At 38.1% G+C, this 23,352-nt stretch overlaps 1 protein-coding gene across 3 annotated transcripts in view; it reads left to right on the top strand.

Annotated features, from left to right (window-relative positions):
- The first annotated feature begins 251 nt into the window (after positions 1–251).
- NF1 (neurofibromin 1) overlaps positions 252–23,352 on the top strand; it is a 250,631-nt gene continuing 227,530 nt past the window's right edge. For all 3 annotated transcript variants that reach the window (XM_060134147.1, XM_060134148.1, XM_060134149.1), the window contains exon 1: positions 252–388. In XM_060134147.1, the coding sequence (XP_059990130.1) occupies positions 329–388 (60 nt within the window). In that variant the 5' untranslated portion in view covers positions 252–328. The remainder of the gene's footprint in view (positions 389–23,352) is intronic.

A 23,352-nucleotide genomic window follows, 5' to 3' on the forward strand; every position in this document is an offset into this window, starting at 1 on the left:
GGTGGGGTGTCATGGCGGCGTCTCGGACTGTGATGGCTGTGGGGAGACGGCGCTAGTGGGGAGAGCGACCAAGAGGCCCCCTCCCCTCCCCGAGTCCCCCTCCCCCGTCCCCCTCCCCCCAGCCTCCTCGCCAACGCCCCCTTCCCCTCTCCCCCTCCCGGCCGGGCGCCGGCCACCCATCCCCACCCCCGTGGGAACGTTCGGCGCCTGCACTCCTCAGACCCTCTCTTCGCCTCTCCCCTCACCTCAGCCCCCGCTCCCCGCCCTCTTCCCGGCCCTGGGCGCCGGCCGCCCGGTCCCTCCGCCGCCCCCCGGCCGCGGGGAGGACATGGCCGCGCACAGGCCGGTGGAATGGGTCCAGGCCGTGGTCAGCCGCTTCGACGAGCAGGTAACGGGCCCTTGGCCGGCGGGAGGTGGGGACGGAGCGGGGGTGGGGACGGAGTGGGTGAGGGGAGGAAGGAGCGGCCGCCTCCCCCGCGGCCGCCTCCGCCGCGGCCGCCTCGGGCTCTAGAGGAAAGACTGGGGGGATAATTGGGGGTGGCCTAGGGGGGAGGTGCGGCAAGGAAGGGACAGCTGGTGGCTCGAGCTCCCCTTACCTCCTAAGTCGGGGGTGGGGCCTTTTCCCTGACCACCCCTCCGACCCTCCATCCCCTTTATCCTAGCCCTTCCGCTTGCTAATAGGGATGAGTGACCTGGGGACGCTTCCAGGGGCTCTCCATGTGGATTTAATCATCCCCCCCTTACTATTTTTTTGTGAACGGAGGTGGGTAACATTTAGGGGTTTCCTCTTCCCTCAGTGGATTTCCTAACTGGGGGTGAGTAACTGAAGGAACCCCCAAGGCCCGTCTTCTGTACCCCCAATGGGAGAACGATAACATCCCGCCCCTCCCCCAGTTTCTTCAGCTTCCTCTCTTGGAGGGGGAAGAGTGGAAGAAAGCAGGGAAAGCACAGGTTTTGTTACTTTCTGCTCCGTCGTCTCAGCCCGCCCCGAGAGCTCCGAGTGCACACACTCTGCACGTCTTTTTGATGCCCCACACGGGCGTCCCCCCATACCCTGATAAGACAAGACTGGCTTTTACATTGCCGTTTGCAGTGGAAACCATGGTTCTGGTTCCCTCCTGCTTCTGAAATATTTTTCTTTTTCTTTTTTTCCCCTTCCTTGGTAGTAGCAGTTTCCCCCTTTATTTTCTGCCAGAGATCTGAGAATGTGAATGTTGCTTTCTATAGTGGGAATCTTGGGGATTAAGGGGAGAAGAGTGAAAGGAAAGTGGGAAACTGCATCTGAGCCACTGACAACAGAGAGCAAAGACAGCTGGGAAGTGGTCCTGAAGCCGTTAATTCTGCTAGTGTTTTGTTGTTTTTTTAAACTCTCACCTCTTAGCTGACAAGAGAACTTTCATTGAGAATATTTGAGATGGAAAAAAAAAGTTTCATAGCTTGGAGAGGTACCTTTTTATTCCCTGAGCTTCAACTCTAAATCCTGGGGCTGATCTGAATGAATGCACCCGGAGCCTTTTGTCAGTAGGATTTAGTTTAACTTTGTGTTGCTTAGGTAGTTGGGGATCGTTTAAAGGGATGCTTTTTGCAGCTGCAGTTCTACCATGGGCTTCCTGTGATGCGGGAACTGTTTGAGATTGAGTCAATCTATTTTGTTTACTGGATATAATCATAAAACTGATTATGGGAGCTGAATGGGGGGAGGGCTCCACTTTTATTTGATCCATAAACATTTTCTTATGGGACTCATAGTGTTTCTGACCTATCTGAAAGATATTTGGGAATAGGCAGAGGAATTGAGAAGAAATTTGAGAAGAAACTACTTAGATAAAATAGAATTATTAAGCTGTCAGAGACTTCAAGTTCTTTCACACATCCTTATGCTTCCAGACCAAAAAGTATGTAAACGACTGTGCTACTAATCTGTTTGAGGAAGTGAAATGTTACTGCATATATTGGATTGTATTATTGATAGAGCCTTAGATTTAAAACTTGAAAGAAAAGACTTTCTCTGTGTAATTTAAAAAAAGGATTTAAAAGACCCACAGGACCCCAGAGCTGATCTGTGTGGACAGTTTAATCTGGGTGCGGGAATTTGATAGATTCACACCACGACTGTAGTTTCCAGTTTTTTTTAGTTAAAAATATTTTCCAGTTTTTAAACTTTATTTCTTCACTTCTTACCTGTTGATCTTTAGGCTTATCTGCCACATATGACAAACATAGTTTTCTATATTTTACAAGAGGAATGATTTTGATTATATGCCCAGTAATGCAAGTAAATTTTTCCTTCTTTTTGTCCCCGGAGTTAAAAGACCTTAGGCTTTGTTGTTTGCTTTGTTATGAATATTGTGGAATCAAACTCACCACCATCTGTTAAAAAGTAAGGATGTAAGAATTTTAAACAGAAGCATTAAAAAAATATATTCCTTAGGTTGTAATTAAGAGAAAGATCCATAGGACAAATTATTCCTCACATTTTTCTCTTACAAGGTTAAAGCCCACTGACTTGGAGATGTAAAAGTATAAGAGTTTCGGTGTTTAACATAAGGCATTTATATACATTAACTTATTATAGAAGTAATAAACGTTTAATTCAAATTAGAGTTTACCTTGAGATTGGAAAGCAAGAAAACTAAGGCTCAGAGTGGTTAAATGACTTTCCAAGGTCACATAGCAGACCTAATAATAAGAGCCTCAGTATGAAAAGCATTGAATGCTGGACAATCAGGAATATTTTTTCTGATAAGTATCCCATAGGATTTGTTTTAATAATCCAAAAGTATAGTTAGGAGAGAAGAATTTATCTTTTTATTTAGGGGGGAAAACAACCTGCATGTAGTGAGAGATATTTGTATGAGAGTCTTAAGCATTTCAACTATGTCTAAAAGTTTTAAATTTTGGATATATTGACTGTAGTTTGTTTCACTCGGTCCAGGGGTAGGTGGGCTGCATCCTTTTATTATAGCTAAGGCATGTGTTGGGGCAGAGATCATGTGCAGGTCTAAAGATGGCAGCTCTATTTATGATTGAATTGATGTTTTGGTTGGACTTCTAATATTTGTGGTGATTAAAGTAGAAATGCATTACTAGCCACTGTTGATTATGTGTTGTACTCTGATGGGTATTGCTCAGCAGCTTGGTGCAGTAGACCCAGTTTAAGCAAGTGGTAGTGTTCCATCTTGACATTTTGAGCTCAAGTCCTTGTTTCCAAGTGGGTAAAATAAAATTCCTGTAACCTGCTGGTATTGCAACTAAACCTAATATTTATGGCCTAAGTTGAACAATTCTTAACAATTTGAAAAGTAAGTACTGGACTTCCATGGCAGTCCAGTGGTTAAGACACCCGTACTTCCACTGCAGGTCATGCGGGTTTGATCCCTGGTCAGGGAAGATCCCGCATGCACAAACAAACAAACAAAAAGTAAGTACTTTCTTGATTAGGGATGGGAGTTGTGAAGGTGGGCAGCTAGAAAGCTGAATGGATAAGTTATATCTTCTGCTTCTTCTTAACCTGCCTTTATGGTGCTGAGTGGTAAGTTTCTAAATTGAAATTGGCAAATTTTAGGTGTGCAGCTTTAATTAGTGGCTCATTATCCAGGTTGCTTACAATGAGAGGGAGAACCTTCTTACATGCCTCACCTAGCTCCATATGCCCCACCAGCCTCTGTAGGACTTTGTTCCTGGAAAGGAGTATAGGAAAACTGGTCATATGAAGGTTTTTGTTTTAAGAAATTGAGAGAAGATATCACCAAATGATTTGCTTAAGTTCACTTAAGCACTTACATTTTCCATATCTGGTCAAGTAAAAATGGTATATAAAAAGCCAAAAAATAACATTTTAAAGAACATATTAGAGAGTAAACCCTGATTTTTTATTTTTAATAGTAGCATATTTGTTGTTGTAAATTGAACGCTAATCGGAATGTCCTTCGAATATGTGGTAGAAAATTCACGTTATAAAATGATTGGCAAGTGTCTTTGAAGTTACAAGCTACATGTTAGTTGGCCAGATACATTTGTAAAACTTTGAAGTCATTTTGGATTTAAAAAAAATCTCCTTAGCTTTGTTCTTAAAGCTTGTTCTGCGTTTGTAAGGCCTTATAAGTAGTTGAAAATGAATATTCTTTTGACAAGGGCTGTGTTATGGTGAGTGAGAAAAATTGCTTATTCTTTATTCTGGAACTCATCTTTTAAAAACAATTTCCAACTGGTCCTCAATTAGTTCTCTGTGTTCCCTCACTCCCCCCACCTTATCTAGCATCTAATTCAGTCTTTCTTTATGTGAGCGCCTTCCTTTTCACCTTCAAACTTAGATTTTTTTTCTTTTAAACATTTACTTGGTCCTGTAGCTTTCTGTGTACAGATCAGTCGTCTTCTTCCTTTGTTGCCAGATACCTGCTGCCTCTACTGTTTATCCACCTATATCCTTCAGAACTCGCTGAAAACTAGCTTTTGCCTCTTCTTTCCTTCTGGATTGCTTCTTTCCAGAAAGTGATTTCTTCTGGCAAAACAGTGGTTTTCTGATCAACTGTAATGCCTCTGTGGTGGTCCGTTACCCCTGGAAATCAGTCTCCTCGAATTCCCAAGACACAATACTGTCTTGTATGTACGCTTGCAGATCCTTATATGTTGATGTTCTCATCAATCCTTGTGCTTTCTCTATCATACCATGCTGCCCATTGTTGAACTGTGGTTCCTAAATGAGGGTCTGAGTTTTGTTCTGCTATTTACAGCCTCAGTCTTTATGCTAGCCATTAGATCTCTGTGGATCCTAGATTTCCTCATCTGTTGGAATTGACTAGAAAATCTGTACGATTTCTTTCCAGTTTAAATATTCGATGATTTTAATACTTTAACAGCATCTACCTATGCCACAACAGTCTATCGGGAGCTGACCCCACTTAATTTACCTAACGTTTTCTCATTATGCCTCAGTGTGCACCTGTGTTCCAGGCAAGCTGGCTTAGTCTCTTCTGTGTATGTCAAGCTTATTCCTGCTTCTCAGCCTTTGTTTACACCAGCCCCTGCCTAAATGCTTTAATTCCGCCTTTATCTTTTTTTTAATTCCTGTCCACACTTAAATGGGCAGCTCAAGCTTCATTTTTCCCACGAAGTCTTTTTAGACTAAACTCACTGCAGCCTCACTTCTTGGTGTGCTTGTCACCTGGGGTTCTACAGAACCCCCCTTTAACATGTCTCCCTTTGGGAGGGTAGGTTGAACATAGTTTAGCATTGTTTTCTTTTTATCAGATAGAGTATAAACTTTCTTAAAAGCAAGAAGCCATGGTTAGAATTCCCCTAATAGTCACCCCAGGGCCCAGCACAGTTAGAAGCACACAGTGAATCATTGATGGAATGTTTTTCATATGATTCCTGGTTCAAAGGTAGACTGGCTAAAAAGAGTGGTAATTTTGGCTTTGTTTTAAATGTAAATAACTGAATTTTAATTTAGTGTTTATGGTAGCCTCGGTCTTATTAAGTTAAGTGATATTTTAAGTAGGAATAGGTTTTTAAGAAAAGAGAGCTTTAAGGAGGAACTTGTATATATTTATATTTCCTCCAATAGAGCTAACATTTTTAAATCAAGTTTCAGATCCAATTAACTACCTTTGTGATCTTGAATTTATCATTTACTTTTAGTGGCAAGTCTCTACATAAGGAAATTTTTTGCAGTGGTCTGATAGGATAATGAATGTGAAACACTTTGAAAAGACTAAAATTATTCAGATGTAAAACTGATACATTTTCTTCACTGCTGACTGCTTATTATGTTTTCACTAAATAAAGGAGATTGACTAGTCTCTGGATATGCCCCTGTATGTACCTTGGCCAATATATACCTTACTTTAGCATTCACTGACGAATACTTAGGGTACTGAGAGGGTCCTTAGGATGACTATAATCGATCTGTTTTCTTGTTTATCATCTAATTTGTGGCATACATAATATACAGCTCTTCAAGTTTGGGAAGTGTAATAGAAAAATGTCATAAGGTGTGTGTGACTTGGGCCAGCAATATTGTTATATTAGATTTTAAATATTTCTACAGTTTTTGACATTTTTGACCAATAGGAAATTAGAATCTTAAATTTTTTTTTTTTTTTTTTGTGGTACGCGGGCCTCTCACTGTTGTGGCCTCTCCTGTTGCGGAGCACAGGCTCCAGATGCGCAGGCTCAGCGGCCATGGCTCACGGGCCTAGCCGCTCCGCGGCATGTGGGATCTTCCCGGACCGGGGCACGAACCCGTGTCCCCTGCATTGGCAGGCGGACTCTCAACCACCGCGCCACCAGGGAAGCCCCCCCTTTTTTTTTTTTTTGGATGTAATTAGCATGGAGAATTTTGTCCTTAAAGAAAAAGTTAGAGATATACTATAATAGTAAGCATGCCTTAGTTTTGCATCTTTGTTCTCTAAATTACTCAGACTGCTGTGGGGTATTTTTGTTTTATTTTCATATTTGTTGTTATGGTGTTCCATATAGACTCTCTGTTGTTGCATTATAACAACATACTTTTCAGGGTGAGCAGTGTATTAAAAATGTGTTTTGCACATGTGTTCACTAGGCCTCAGTCTACTCTTCATTGGGGGTTTTGTGTGTGTCTGTATGTATATAAGACAAGGGATGGGAGTTATAGGAAGGCTCATTTTTTAAAGGAAGTTTAAGGAGAATGTTCTATAGAAGAAGTAGAAGGGGAGATTTGTGGTCAGCTTAAACTGTTAAAAGGCTTAGAATCAATACTGAAGTAGAATATGGGCATCTTAAGCCCTTTGCTGAGGATTGACTTGGATTTATGAAAAGCATTGGCTTATTCCGTCTGACATCTTTTAGAATACCCCATTTTCTTGGGTGTGGAGAGGGAAGGATGAGACAAAGTCTGTTTTGACCTTGAAGAATAGAAAAGTTAAGGTGTTTTTACATTGTGGTGACTGTGAATTAAGTTCAAGGTTTCAGCAATTTGTAAATTTCTGTTTCATACTGTGTGGTAGCGCCTTCAGGAAAACAGAGCACACTCAAAGGTTGTGCTGAAGAAAATTTTAATGTTGTAGAATATAAATAACTGGAATTGATAGTGCCTCCAATAAACTCTCTCCAGGTGCCTGCTGTCGATGGCATATTTGACCACTTCAAATGTTATATGCCTGAGATGTGTAGTTACCTTCTTTGGTTCTCTGAGTGGCTTTGGAGCCATTGATTATGTCATCAGAAGGGCTACTGTTAAGACAAGAAAGCCCCAAGCTCATATGGAATCCCATCCTGTTATGATGAAAAATTGGAATTATCCTCTAAACTTTACGTATTTTTGCTATAAATGGTACTAATCACTTTGCTGTAGCAGTAACTTGAGGTGCAGACTTACAGATTGCATGTTTTCTTTAAACCACTTAGGGTTGCCACTACGGTCTACAAGCTGTTGCCTGCCCCTATTCATATTTTATAGTTTGGAGTGTCTTATCCTGTTGGATTTCAGAGAACTTACTTAACTTTTTCTGGTGAAATCCTCACCCCCTCCGTTTCACATCCCCCAAAGCAGGGTGTTGTGTCTAGTGCAAGAGGCATGAAGTTAAGTTAGTAAATAGCAGGACTTTTAGAAATTTACTTTAAAGGACTTTTATTTAACTTATTTTAAATCATAGTTTTATATCCAGATAATGGCCTTGTGGATAATTATGGCTATAAGAATCTCAAGCGACCCTTTTCTGTTTAATTATTGGCAGCTTTCCTTGGATAGTCCTCATAGTCATTTGGGCATGACTATGCCCATTTGGGCATGACTCTTACTGCCTCAAATTTGTGATGGCACATAGTATACTATGTAGTAAGAGAAAGAGCTTTTGACTGTGCAGTTTTCAGAGTGACCTTGGGTAAGTCAGCCTCTCTGAACTTCAGTTTTCTGTTTTCATCTGTAAAATGGGGATAATATCTGCCTTACTTACGTCATGGGCTTGTTTAGTGTCTTAGGTGTGACTCTTTTATGTGAAAGGAAGCTGTAAATAATCATAAAAGTGTATTGCCATGATTATTATCCTGTGCAGTATTTTTTCTATCTTTTCTTTATATCAATAGTTTGGTGATTATTATTATTTCTATAATGCATGAAAAAAAACTAGAGAGGCAAAGCAACTTGTTCACAATCATATGACATGTAATTAATTGAGTTTAAACTAGAGTGTGGGTGTCTTAATCCTTAGAGCAGTAACTTTCAGTAAATAGAGCTTTATAAAAAGGCCTAAATTTTGTGAACAGATAGCACAAATATGTAGAGTGAGGAAAGTATTATTGCTTCTTCACTCAGAAATGACATGGTACGTTTTACCTTTTATGTTCATAAGAGAGTGTCTGGAAATCTTTTTCGATTGGTTATGGGTTAGACATAAGTTTTTTTTTTTACATCTTTATTGGAGTATAATTGCTTTACATGGTGTGCTAGTTTCTGCTTCATAACAAAGTGAATCAGTCACACACACACATATGTTCCCATATCCCTTCCCCCTCTCGTCTTCCTCCCTCCCACCTTCCCTATCCCACCCCTCTAGGTGGTCACAAAGCACCGAGCAGATCTCCCCGAGCTATGCGGCTGCTTCCCACTACCTATCTATTTTATGTTCGGTATATATAGACATGTTTTAAGCATTATATACTGATTTCATTGTTTATCATTCTTCTTTTCACCTTATCAAAGCTTCTCTTGGCTGTTAGAAGTTGTAACATTGTTCCCTTTTATTTAGCTTTATAACATTTTATAACTCACTGCAGATTTTTAGGTGAGGAGAGTTGAATTCTGAAGGTGAGAGAGTAGAATTTGTGAGCGTACCAACAGGAATGTATAATTATAAATATGAGATTATGTTTTTATTTCATTCTCTTATCTGGCATTTTACAGTCAAGTTTTATAAAGTTGCTTTTCATACTCTAAGAACATTCCATTTAGGATTTGATTAAATTTGAGACAACCTTTTAAACTTTGGTAGTGTTTGAATGCCTTGTTCTGTTGGATTTCTGGGTCTTTCTTTTTGTCTGTGCCCGTCTGCTTTCCTTCCTTGTTTCCTTCCTTTGTCTACTTTTTCAGCTCCTTCCCGCTCCCATCCCCAATAACAACTTTCAAATCATTCATCTTGTCTTTTAGAGTATCTTTCCAAATCTCCTGTCTTTATCAGTGCCTTTCACTTCTGTCCCAGCTCAGGGCTGGGAAGATGTTTTAACTTTATGCTCCAGGCAGGTCTTCTTCCTTTTGGGTAATGGCCTAAGGGGGAAAGAAAAGAAGCATTTGTATTTCCTGTTATGTTTCAGGTTTTGGTCTCTGATAACTGAATTTACAGTAGGGAATGGGAGAGATAGAAAGCATTGTTTTGGTTAAATGTTGGTAACAAAGATCAGTAAAGACCTGTGCTCTGGTTTCTGCCCTAACACGAACTACCTTTGCTATATTATGTAAATCTCTTCAATTCTGAGCTATTTCATTTACTGAATGTTAAACAGGAAAAATACAATCTGACAGTCCAAAGCTTTTATAATTCTTAAAATGGGTAGATGTTTGTTTCATTTTTTTAGAGCCAGTTGTTTTGACTAAGAAAATAATTGCAGTCACTAATTGATTAGTGACAGATCCTTAGTTAGAAGGAATCTGAGCTTACTTAAATCCACTTCTGCAATAGCCCTGACAGAAAATTGTTCAACCTGTACTTGGACATTTATTAAAAAAAAAAAAAAAATAGAGTGGTAATTCGTATTCATTGTAGGAATGTGAAATGTAACAAAATCACAATAAATGAATAAAAGTCATTTATAATAGCACAACTCAGAGGAGAACCACAGTTAAAATTCTGAAATTAGACCCCTTGGGTTTGAGTTCTTGAGCTTGGGCTCTGCCATTGCTTACTAGTCCTTGGCCAGGTTATTTAGCTTCAGGCTTCAGTTTCTTCACTTGTAAAAAGGGGTCAATAATAGTACTTACTTCACAGAGACTGATGTGAGATTTATATTAGGAAATACATGTAGAGCACGTGGCATAGTTTCTGGCAGTAAATGTTAGATACTATTGCTTTTATTAGGTTGTTGGGATTGAATGAGATACACTGTCTTATAATCTGCTCTTTTAACATAATATAACGTGAGCATTTGCCCAGATGATTATACTTTCTTTTACATTATTTAAAAATTTAAGGTATTATATGTAATTGTTATTTTTTCTTAATATTTTAAAAATAAATTTTGAATTTTCTACACTGAATATGTATTTTTATAATCAGAAAAACAATCGGTAACAAAGCAAATAAATGTTACTTTATAAAATGTAACTGGAATGTATTAATGTAAAAAAAAAAATCTCAGTTTTTAGCAGCGTAAGGTTAACACAAGAGTAGGATCAGAATGAGGTGACTATAATAAAATTATTAAAGTACAAGAACTTGTTACAGTGCCTTCAGCTGTCCAGGTGAGAGGGGATCATGACCTGCCCACAAGAGAAGCCTTCTTGACAGGTCTATTGATTTCAGAGTTTTCAAGGATGGTTGTATGGTTGTACCTCACAAAATTTGACCAGTTCCTCTACAGACAATGGGATAAATCCTTTTTTTCCTGTCTGTTATAAATAGTACTATGCTATGCAATCTTATTTTACCCTTTGGGCAGCCAGGGGTACTACATCTCAAGGTAACACATTCCATTAGTAGAATTGTAATTGTTAGAAACTGTCCCTTAAATTGAGCCTCCTCTGTCTTATTTGATCACTAAACATTCAAGTTCCTGTTATTTGTGGTAGATGCTGAGCACTGTGGTAAATGCTGCGGAAATAAAAACAAGACATGCTCTTGGTCTCAAGGAACCTAAAGTCTAGTAAGAGAGAAGGATGAAAAAAATTATGGTGAATGTTATGATGGATGCATAGGATACAATGGGAGTGTGTGAGAGGAGCACTTAATTTAGACTGGGCAGCCAGGGAGAGCTTGACAGAAAGTGAAGCCTGAACTAAGTTGTGAATCTTGTAGGTTCTTATATGCCATACTAAAATGTTTAAGCTCTCATTTGAAGATTTTGGGTGAATGTAATTTCATCTAATGGCTTATGCTTTGGTGGGAGAGGTTGAAAAATATAATAAAGGGAAATGTGGAATGAAGTACCATAGGAGGTAGAAGAAGATAGGGATCTAAATTCAGGTGGTGGATTTAGAGACTGAGATGGTAGAGAAGGAAAGAATGGGTTTGGTCTATAATAACTGTTGGGGTAAATGAGAGAGAAAGTGCAGTTTAAGGGCACTTAGCAATATTGGGCAGTATTAAGGACTCAGCTGAGTTTGGAGACAATGTCTTTGTTATGGTAATAGTCACTAGACTTGAAGGGATCAAGGAGTGTTGAGGACCAGTTGTTGGATAGGTGGTCCACCTTGACATTGAAGTCACCTAGATTAGGGTTCCCAGATTTAGCAAATGGAAATATAGGATGCCCAGTTAAATGTGAATTTCAGATAAACAGTAAATGTTTAGTATAAGTATTTCCCAATTATTGCATGGGATATAGTTACACTAAAAATATTACTTATGTTTATTTGAAATTCAAATTTAATTGGGAGTCCTGTACTTTATCAGGCAACACTCACCTAGATGGTAATGGATGTGAGGTAGAGGAAAAACTGAGCCAGGAGTCAAATCGTTTTGATGATGAGGAAAATACCTAGAAAATTTGTAGGTGACTGTGACAAGGTTTGTTAGTGAGTAGCACATGATTCATGAGCCTCAAGGAAGAGTGGGAAGAGTAGAAAAGTTTGGAATTTGGCCTCCTGGAGTCTTCTATTCATTGTTCCTAATTCTATTCTCTATAACTCTTCAGAATGTTTGTCTTTTTACATAAAAAATGTTGGAAGACAGATCCTAAGTATTCTTCAGGGTTGTCTCCCCGACCCCGAAATATATTATTCATTCAATTATTTATAGTATAAATTGTTAAGATATTTCACTATCATGGTTGTTTTTTCTCTTGGTGCAGTGGTGGTCAGTATTCAGGCATATCATTTGTCATCCCTTTTCTAAGTATTTTTGTGTATGAGGGTGTTATGTGAGACTTTAAAAAAAGGCTTACAAAATGCTGAACTTCAGGTACTCTGTATTTTGGGTATTCATCTGATTACTGGTACAGTTAACCTATCAAAGAACATGTGTGTGCATGTGTATTTTTTTTTAAGTTTTATTATGAAAAATTTTAACATATACAAAAATAGAGAGATGATTATAAGTGAACCCCCATGTACCCATTACCCAGCTTCTACTTAGTTTTATTTCATCCATAGTCCTACCCCTTTCCTGCTCTGGGCGTTTTCATTATTTTGAAGCAATCCCAGTTATCATTTCCGTGTGACTTATTCTTAACTCATGCTGACCTTAAGAGCTGTGCGATATAAATACAGTACTCAGTGGGGAAGGCTTGAGTTTGAGTCATAATTGTCTACTGAGGAATGAGTTAACCTGGTCAAGTCAAGCTATCTGAGTATTTTGAAGAGTGTGTATGAGGGTTGGGGAGGAGACATATGCTACCTGCTCTTTTTCACAAATCAAAGATACGAGGGAATGTATGTGAAGGTAGTTTGTAAACTTGCTTTACACAGGTAAGATTTCATTATTGTTAGTAAATAATGCTTCCTTCTGTAAGTGCTTAAAAGTCATGTGCATAATAATCAGTCCTAGAATTATTTGGGTGTTGACATTAAATTAAGTCCATAGTCCTAAAATGACCTTTTCACCTTTAGCCGCACCTGCGTTTTGAGGCACCGTTGTTTTCTCATTCCCAGTCTGGCGCCTTTCTGTTTTTTGTGAGTTCTCAGAGTTCACAGACAGCATTCCCCTTGTCACATTTCAAAATTTTCATGTGTCCCCTTGGATTAATTCATATAGACTTGAATTCAGATAAACAGGTAGTTGGGGTCTTTATGCATTATCTAAGTGTTCTGATGGCTGTCAACAATGCTCTTTCTCACATTTGAAGATAATTTTGTTTTCTGCTAAAACAGTTAGAAATAAAATTGAATAGTTCTGCTTTCAGTCTCCTATAGGTATTATACCATGTACTCTAACTAATGATTCTTGCCTTTCCTTCCTCCTCTTCTTGATCGTAATATATTTTTTGAAGGCTTTACATACTTATTTTAACATCTTATCGTTAAAGTCTTTAGTGATTCTGAACTTTTAACTTTTTATATTCATGTATCAGTTTATCTGTTGTAGGTAGTGTGTGTTCTTTCTCTAATGGCCTTATCAATACCGAGCTGGGGATGGGGGACAGGAGGAACAGGCACGTTAGTTTCTTTCTTTCTTTTGTTTTTGGCCGCACCGGGCAGCTTGCAGGATCTCAGTTACCGGACCAGGGATTGAACCTAGGCCACGGCAGTGAAAGCCCGGAATCCTAACCACTAGGCCACCAGGGAACTCCCACATTAGTTTCTTTAGAAATGTCAGCTTTACCAGATCACTTAAGACTCTTGTTAAAAGTACAGATTTCCTGGCCCCACTGAACATCTATGAGTTCTAGAGGTATGGACAATGAGTTGTAGTTTAAAAACTCTCCCCAGGTCACTTTGATGTAAAGCTGGGTTTGGGAATCACTGTATGATATGCAGGGAGACTTAAGCTTCTGAGTAGTATAGTCATCTATATAGTACATAGTACAGTCATCTATATCACTGCAGTGAGTAGTAAGAAACTGAATGAACTTTTAAAATCATATTTTAAAAAATATTGGAGGCCTGTAGAAGTAATCACGACTAGATTAATTAAAATTCCAGTTACAGAAGAGCCCTCTGTAGGTGAGAAGAGGATTGCTGACATTTGCTGATTCTGGACACAGACTGAAGAAAAAGAATGAACCAGAGCTGAACTGAGTCTTACTAAAACTGCAGCGTAGCACTGACACATTTCAATTCGTGAATGGATTGAAATGATGAGCCTCTCTCATCCCTTTTGCCTAATAGAGTAGATAGAGAGTGCTCACTGGGAAGATATATTCTGGGGTCTCTGATGCTCTTTCATTTCCAGTATCCAGCGTACAATGAACAATTTCTAAAAATTTGAAAAGGTGGAAAACTGTGATCCTTAATCAAGAAGAAAAATAAACGGTAGAAGTAGACCTACAGGTAATTGAAATGATCAGACAGGGACTTTAAAATAACTATGATATGATAAAGAAAATATAGGAAAACGTGGACAAAATGGAAAGGTGGAGAATTTCTATGGAGAATTGGAATTCATGAAAAGGAATTAAATGGATATTCTAAGAATCAAAAACACGTCAGTAGCTTAAGGTCTGTCATTTATATGTTACTGAGAAAACTTTGGTGCAGGACTCTAGTATCTCACTCCACCCTTTGCCTTACTCTTCATTTATCTAAAAAAATGGGAAAACAGGTCAATCGAATATATACCATTTAAGTTCTATGAGAGCAGGGACTGTGTCTGTCTTTTCACTGCTGTGGTCCCAGGGCTTAGTGCCTGACACATTAAAAATAAAACAAAAAACATGCAACAACAAGAAGCCCACAGTATCTGAAATTAATTATTTGTTGGGTGGATTTAATAGACTATACCAATAAAAGACAAGAGTACAGAACTTGTAGACAAGTCAATGGAAGATGATCCAGTTTGAAGCACAGGAAGGAAAAAACAATGGAAAAAGTAGGACAGGACAAAAGAGATATGTGTAACTCTAGTAAAAAGTTGAATAATGTGTGGGACTTCCCTGGCGGTCCAGTGGTTAAGACACCATGCTCCCAATGCAGGGGGTGCGGGGTTGGATCCCTGGTTGGGGAACTAAGATCCCACATGCCAGCGTGGCCCCCCCAAAAAAGAAAAAAAAAGTTGAGTAATGCGTAATTGGAAACCCAGAAGTAGAGAAGGGAACTTAGTGTGGGAGCAAATATTTGAAGAGATAATGGTAAGACATTTTCCAAAACTGATGAAGGATATCAACCCATAGGTTCAAGTAGTTTAGCAAACCCCAAGCAAGATAAATACAGAGAAAAATACACTTTCTAAATATACTCAGACATACCTTAATTGATCTGTTGAAAACTAGAGACAAACTCTTAAAAGCAACCAGATGGAAAAAAAATAAGATGTTACTTTCAAAGAAACTAATATAACTGATGGCTGAATTTTGAACGCAACGGTGGAAACTGGGAAATAATGGAATGACATTTTTTAAGTGTTGAACAAAAAAAGCCTGTCAGGTTAGAATTCTGTTCCCAGCAGAAGTATCCTTCAGAAATAAGGGTAAAATAAAGACATTTTTAGACAAACAAAAGCTGAGAGAATTAATTGCCAGCAGACCTGCTCTGTAAGACTTACTAAAGGAAGTTCTTTAGGCAGAGGGGAAACATGTCAAGTGGAAGGATAAAACTATAGAAAATAATGAAGAGCACCCAATTGGGTGTAAAATTAGTAAATACACACCCAATATGAATAAATATACAAAACAGTGCCTTTTATTCCCCCCCATGTTCTTAGGAACTTTTTAGGAACTTTATTTTAGGAAGTTCCGTTTTTTATTATTATAGAAATTCTAGAATAGGATTTCTACAGTTTCTAGAATGATAGAAATTCTACAGTTTTATTAAGGCAAACTTGCCATACAATAAATAAATAAACTGCATATATTTAAAATGTACAATTTGATGACTTTTCCTATATTTTTAAGCCTGTGTTAACACCACAATCAAGATAATGAATATATATATCACCTGCAAAAGTTTCCTCCAGCCCCCATAATCCATTCTGTACCTCCATCCCGTTTCTGGGCACCTGCTGAGCTGTTTTTCTCAATATTTATTCATTCACCTGTTGGTAGACACTTGGGTTGCTCCAGTTTTTAGCTACTGCAAATGAAGTTGTCCTGAAGATTCATGTATATGACTTTGTGTGGATGTATACATTCATTTCTCTTGAGTAAATACAAAGGAGTAGAATGGCTGGGTCATATGGTGGGTGTATATTTAACTTTTTAAGAAGCTGCCAATCTTGTTTTCCAAAGTGATTATGTCATTTTACAGGAGTATATGAGGATTCCAGTTGTTCCACATCCTTGCCAACATTTATTTGCTTAAAAAAAATTTTCTTTACTAAAAATTTTTTAAATTATAGCCATCCAGTGGGTGGGAAATGGTATATCATTCTGGTTTTGATTTGAATTTCCCTAATGACCAATGAGCATCTTTTCATGTACTTAATTTACCACCTGAATATTTTCTTTGATGAAGTGTATATATGAATCTTTTGCCCATTTTTTAAAAATTGGGATTTTTTATTATTGAATTTTTGAGAGCTTGTAATATATGCTGAATACAAGTCTTTTACGAGATATGTGATTTGCAAATAGTTTCTCCCAGTTTCTGGCTTGTTTTGTTTGTTTGTTTTTGTTTTGTTTTTTTGCTTTTGTTTTCTTCTCAAAGTCTTGAAAGCAGATGTTCTTAATTTTGCTGAAGTCCAAATTATCAGTTTTTCTTAAAAAAAAAGAGGATCATGTTATTGATGGTATATCTAAGAAACCTTTGCCTAATGCAAGGTCACAAAGATTTTTCTCCTATGTTTTCTTCTAGAAATCTTGTTTTAGATTTTACACTTAGGTCTATGACTCATTTTTAGTTAATTTTTGTACTTAGTGTGCTTCTATATGCCTATTTTGTCTTGCCAGTCGACAGTCTTGATTATTGTAGCTTTATAGTCATTGAAATCAGGTATTGTAAATACTTCAAGTTTGTTGTTCTTTCTCAAGATTAAGTTAGTGTAGATATTTTGCAAAGAGGAAGAATCAAGTCCTTTGTCCTTCCGACAGTCTTTTTTTTCTTAAAAAAAGTATTTATTTACTTATTTGGCAGCGCCGGGTCTTAGTTGCGGCATGCAGGATCTTTTAGTTGCGGCATGTGGGCTCTTAGTTGTGGCATGCGGGATCTAGTTCCCTGACCAGGGATCGAATCCGGGCCCTCTGCCTTGGGAGCTTGGAGTCTTAACCCCTGGACCACAAGGGAAGTCCCACCTCCTCCAGTCTTGACAGGATTTCTTTAGTGTCCCCTTGGCAGAGGCTTAACAAGGAGCCAGCTAGCGAAGGGAAATGTAGTTTGCGCAGTAGCCCAGCCATCAGAAAACAAGGTAGAGAAGGATAGGTGTGAAGATGAGAGGCAGCAACTTAGCAGTTGGCACAGTGCACTCCTTTGGCTACTCAGCAGCCATCCGTGCCTTTATACAGATATTTGATCTTGTATACAGAAGACAAACACTATGCTTTTGCCTAAGAAGATGGAAGTCTTCTTTATAAAAATGAAGATGTCCTGGGACTTCCCTGGTGGCGCAGTGGTTAAGAGTCTGCCTGCCAATTCAGGGAACACAGGTTTGATCCCTGGTCTGGGAAGATCCCACATGCTGCGGAGCAACTAAGCCCGTGCGCCACAACTACTGAGCCTGTGCTCTTGAGCCCATGAGCCACAACTACTGAAGCCCACACGTCTAGAGCCCATGCTCAGCAATAAGAGAAGCCACCGCAATGAGAGGCCTGTGCACCACAGTGAAGAGTGGCCCCCACTCGCTGCAACGAGAGAAAGCCCGTGCGCAGCAACGAAGACCCTAAGCAGCCAAAATAAATAAAATTAAATTAATTTAAAAAAAATTGAAGATATCCTTACCTTCTTCCCAAAATGGGAAGCAAGTCCCAATACTCATTGTATCCATATTTGGGTGACTTTCACACTATCCATTTTTAGGCTATGTTAATTATGTCTCAAATTCGTAGTCCCATCTGAATATCATGCTACCTAAAGACTAAGTTGTAAAGTTAACCTTTACTAATAAAATTTGTATAACATATTGAGAAGGAAAAGAGAGAAGAAATTGGTTTATACGTTCACGCAAAATCTTCTGTAGTAAGCAAAGAAGAATATATGTGTAACTGCTGTAGTCTTTGCTTTTGTTAACTACTCTCTTCTACTGCTCATTCCATGTTTCCTTTGCCCTCATTCAGGGCCTCAGCTGGTGGGGTAACCCAAACCTTCATTAGTGAAGAATATGTGTCCTCACATATTCTTCACAACATCCTCATATATTCTTCACACATTGCTTTGTGTGTGTGTATTTTCCATTAACTTTTACTATTACACACGTATAAGAGAGATTTCAGAGACTCCTTAGGGTTCCACGCAGAGTCCTTCCCTGTCTTTATGTAGCAGTAGTCCTTTATCTCCTAGGTAACCCAGATAAATTACAACAGCGAGTAGAATGACCCTCTGCTTTGCCTCTTCATGATGATTCCAAGTTTATTTTGATCGTTAGCTTTCTTTTTTTATGAATGAAATTCTCTTCCATTCAGCCTGATAGTAACAAATGGCCATTAGTACAGAAGCTTGGGCTTCTGGTGTGAGCTAAGTAGTAAGCTAAGCACAGTGGCAGGTTCTTGAGCTCTGTTATTTGAAAAACCTCTCCTTTCCTGGAATGAGTTTAGGATCTTATTTATTTATTTATTCATTCATTCATTTATAGCTGTGTTGGGTCTTCATTGCTGCGTGGGCTTTCTCTAGTTGCAGCGAGTGGGGGCCACTCTTCGTGGCGGTGCACGGGCTTCTCATTGCAGTGGCTTTTCTTGCTGTGGAACATGGGCTCTAGGCACGTGGGCTTCAGTAATTGTGGCACGCAGGCTCAGTAGTTGTGGCTCGCCGGCTCTAGAGCGTAGGCTCAGTAACTGTGGTGCATGGGCTTAGTTGCTCTGCGGCATGTGGGATCTTCCTGGACCAGGGCTTGAACCCTTGTCCCCTGCATTGGCAGGTGGATTCTTAACCACTGCGCCACCAGGGAAATCCTTAGGATCGTTTTACATGTCATGTTACAACCAGCAAACAGAATTTTTGCCATTCAAAAAATCTTTTCTCAGCCTCAGGAAAGAGGTGAAGCCTGGTTTGGACTCTTCACTGACTGTTCTGACTTTTCTTCTGAAATTTTAAATTTATTAAAATTTGCAATTTGTGAACTGTATGAGAATATTTTGTTAATATGTTCTTAAAAATTTGAATGCCAGAGGTAAACACCATAAACATTTAGTGTGCATATTTGGACTCTACTATTTGGATGTCCGTTTTCATTTTTAACATCAGCTGCATTATTTCTTTACATAACTAGAAAAACAGGATGATTTGAAAGTTCGGTTGCTGGCTTTAAAAAAACTGTATTAGAAAAATAATTTTCACAATTGAACATAATTTAAATACTAGATAAAATGATGACCTGGAGGCAGATTGTTTTGGTAGGTAAACACTACATTGGAATTCTGGGGCTGCCAACGCTACCTGTGTACTTTTAGAATTTTGAATAATTTAAAACTTATAGAAAAGTTGCAACAGTAGTATAAAACGTCCCATATATTCTTTACCCAGATTTACTAGCTGTTTATATTTTGCTCTTTGTTTTACGTTTTATTATTTATTCTCTCTTTCTCTCTGTCCATGTGTCTGTGCATGGGTGTGTATATAATATAAACACACACACACATAATATTCATTTGTTGCATGTGGAGGAGGCATTTGACAGTAAGTTGTAGGCATCATGTTCCTTTATTCCTAAATACTTCAGTATGTCTTAATAAGTAAGGACTTCTCTTACTTAACTACAGTACAGTTACTGAAGTCAGGAAATTTAACTTTGATAACTATACTGTTCTCTTTAATACACGGTCCATACTCAAAGTTTGTCAGTAACAAATTCCCAAATAATTCACATACTTTAAAAATCTATTTTGTTTTTACCAGTTTCCTGTGTTTCCTGATTTTTGAAGTGGTATTTTTTTTTTCTTCTTTCACCTTTGGGTTTCAGATGTGAGATTAATCAATATTCAGTACTGTAGACTCTACAGAAACTGCATACTGTGTTTTTCATTCTTAGGCATATGTAACGTAAGTCCAAGTAGGTATGCTAGGCTCCAACTCTTAAGCATATTTTGGATAGTCTTTTTGGAAGATGATTTTATTTAAATTTTTTTGAAAAAATTTGAAAATTTAAACTAATATGGCTATTATGGAATAGAATGCAGAATTTGCATCTCTTTTTAAGATAAAGCATGAGACATCAAAGAAGTAATTTACCTCCCAATAATTGAGAATAAGAATCAAATTTGCTTGAGGTAGAGGAAGTATCTCCCATTAAGATAAGGCTACTGAAGCCTAGGCACTTGACTATTTAAAGCAAAAAAATTAATGTTTGAAGTTCCTTGAGCAATAATTTGAGGAAGAAAACCACAATTTAAAAATAAAGAATAGTAATGATTTATTAAATGCTGTTTTAGTTATAGCTCACTCACCCAGAGTGTTTCTTGATTTTCAGACATTTTCCTGGTTTTCTTCTGGTTGGTAATTCCTATCTTAAGTGTCCTGTGGCCAGTGAATATGGTTTGTATGATACCAGTACTTTCAAATTTGAAGTTAGCTTTATGAGCTTGAGCATTGTATTAGTTATTTATTGTTATGTAACAAATTCCCCCAAATGTAGCAATATTGGACCAGAAACATTTATTATCTCATAACATTTCTGTGTGTTAGAAATCCAGTAGCAGCTTAGCTAGGTGTTTCTGGCTCACAGTCTTTCATGAGGTTCCAGTCAAGCTCTTGGCTGGACTGCAGTCATCTGAAGGCTTGACTGGGCCTGGAAGATTTAATTCCAACCTGATCATTTACACAGCTGTTGGCTGGAGGCCTGTTTTTTGCTAGCTGGTTCTTTTTTGACATTTTTTTTTTAATTCAAACAGAAAGTCACAAAAATTATAATCATCCTCATCAGTTCACTCAGTCCCATGTAATTAATTTTTTTTATCTTGATCTTTTGTTAGCACTTTTATGAATTCATCAGTTTTCCATTAGTTCTGAAAATGCTTATTCATTCAGTTCAGCAGTATAGTCAGTTACCAGAAACCTGTACTTGTCAGAGTCTTTTCCATGAATTCCTTGAAGATGAAACCCTTTTATAGGAACATTTTTGCAAAAGCATCAGAGTACACCCAGAACTGTCTGTAAATGACAAAAGACTTAAAAATGAGCACGGTTAAAGATTTGATGAAAGTTCATAATAATGCAGTTGACAAGGAAATTTAGTTATTTCTTAGATATACATTTTAAAGCAATAACTAGAATTATGACTTATTATACAAGAACATATAAGGTTTTTAGGAATTTCATGTAATGTCTGAAACATTTATATTAATATATTTCCATACAAATAACCCAAAGAAAGTTTAGTATTAGGTTTTTTTTGAATTTTATTTTTTTATACAGCAGGTTCTTGTTAGTCATCAGTTGTATATACATCAGTGTATACATGTCAGTCCCAATCGCCCAATTCAGCACACCACCATCCCCACCCTCCTGTGGCTTTCCCCCCTTGGTGTCCATACGTTTGTTCTCTACATCTCTGTCTCAACTTCTGCCCTGCAAACCGGTTCACTTGTACCATTTTTCTAGGTTCCACATACATGCGTTAATATACGATATTTGTTTTTCTCTTTCTGATTTGACTTCACTCTGTATGACAGTCTCTAGATCCATCCACGTCTCAACAAATGACCCAATTACGTTCCTTTTTATGGCTGAGTAATATTCCATTGTATATATGTATCACAACTTCTTTATCCATTCGTCTGTCGATGGGCATTTAGGTTGCTTCCATGAGCTGGCTATTGTAAATAGTGCTGCAGTGAACATTGGGGTGCATGTGTCTTTTTGAATTATGGTTTTCTCTGGGTATATGCCCAGTAGTGGGATTGCTGGATCATATGGTAATTCTATTTTTACTTTTTTAAGGAACCTCCATACTGTTCTCCATAGTGGCCGTATCAATTTACATTCCCACCAACAGTGCAAGAGGGTTCCCTTTTCTCCACACCCTCTCCATCATTTGTTGTTTGTAGATTTTCTGATGATGCCCATTCTAACTGGTGTGAGGTGATACCTCATTGTAGTTTTGATTTGCATTTCTCTAATAATTAGTGATGTTGAGCAACTTTTCATGTGCTTCTTGGCCATCTGTATGTCTTCTTTGGAAAAATGTCTGTTTAGGTCTTCTGCCCATTTTTGGATTGGATTGTTTGTTTCTTTAATATTGAGCTGCTGAGCTGTTTATATATTTTGGAGATTAATCGTTTGTCCGTTGATTCGTTTGCAAATATTTTCTCCCATTCTGAGGGTTCTCTTTGCGTCTTGTTTATGGTTTCCTTTGCTGTGCAAAAGCTTTTAAGTTTCATTAGGTCCCATTTGTTTATTTTTGTTCTTATGTCCATTACTCTAGGAGGTGGATCAAAAAAGATCTTGCTGTGATTTATGTCAAAGAGTGTTCTTCCTATGTTTTCCTCTAAGAGTTTTAGAGTGTCCGGTCTTACATTTAGGTCTCGAATCCATTTTGAGTTTAGTTTTGTGTATGGTGTTAGGGAGTGTTCTAATTTCATTCTTTTACATGTAGCTGTCCAGTTTTCCCAGCACCACTTATTGAAGAGACTGTCTTTTCTCCATTGTATATCCTTGCCTCCTTTGTCATAGATTAGTTGACCATAGGTGCCTGGGTTTATCTCTGGGCTTTCTATCTTGTTCCGTTGATCTATGTTTCTGTTTTGTGCCAGTACCATATTGTCTTGATTACTGTAGTTTTGTAGTATAGTCTGAAGTCAGGGAGTCTGATTGCTCCAGCTCCATTTTTTTCCCTCAAGACTGCTTTGGCTATTCGGGGTCTTTTGTGTCTCCATACAAATTTTAAGATTTTTGTTCTAGTTCTGTAAAAAATGACATTGGTAATTTGATAGGTATTGCATTGAATCTGTAGATTGCTTTGGGTAGTATAATCATTTTCACAATATTGATTCTTCCAATCCAAGAACATGGTATATCTCTCCCTCTGTTGGTATCATCTTTAATTTCTTTCAACAGTTTCTTATAGTTTTCTGCATACAGGTCTTTTGTCTCCCTAGGTAGGTTTATTCCTAGGTATTTTATTCTTTTTGTTGCAGTGGTAAATGGGAGTGTTTCTCTCAGATTTTTCATCATTAGTGTATAGGAATGCAAGAGATTTCTGTGCATTAATTTTGTATCCTGCAACTTTACCAAATTCGTTGATTAGCTCTAGTAGTTTTCTGGTGGCATTTTTAGGATTCTCTATGTATAGTGTCATGTCATCTGCAAACAGTGACAGTTTTACTTTTTCTTTTCCAATTTGTATTCTTTTATTTCTTTATCTTCTCTGATTGCTGTGGCCAGGACTTCCAAAACTATATAGAATAATAGTGGTGAGGGTGGACATCCTTGTATTGTTCCTGATCTTAGAGGAAATGCTTTTAGTTTTTCACCACTGAGAATGATGTTTG

Source organism: Lagenorhynchus albirostris, chromosome 20, assembly GCF_949774975.1.
Source record: "Lagenorhynchus albirostris chromosome 20, mLagAlb1.1, whole genome shotgun sequence".
Lineage (NCBI taxonomy): Eukaryota > Metazoa > Chordata > Mammalia > Artiodactyla > Delphinidae > Lagenorhynchus > Lagenorhynchus albirostris.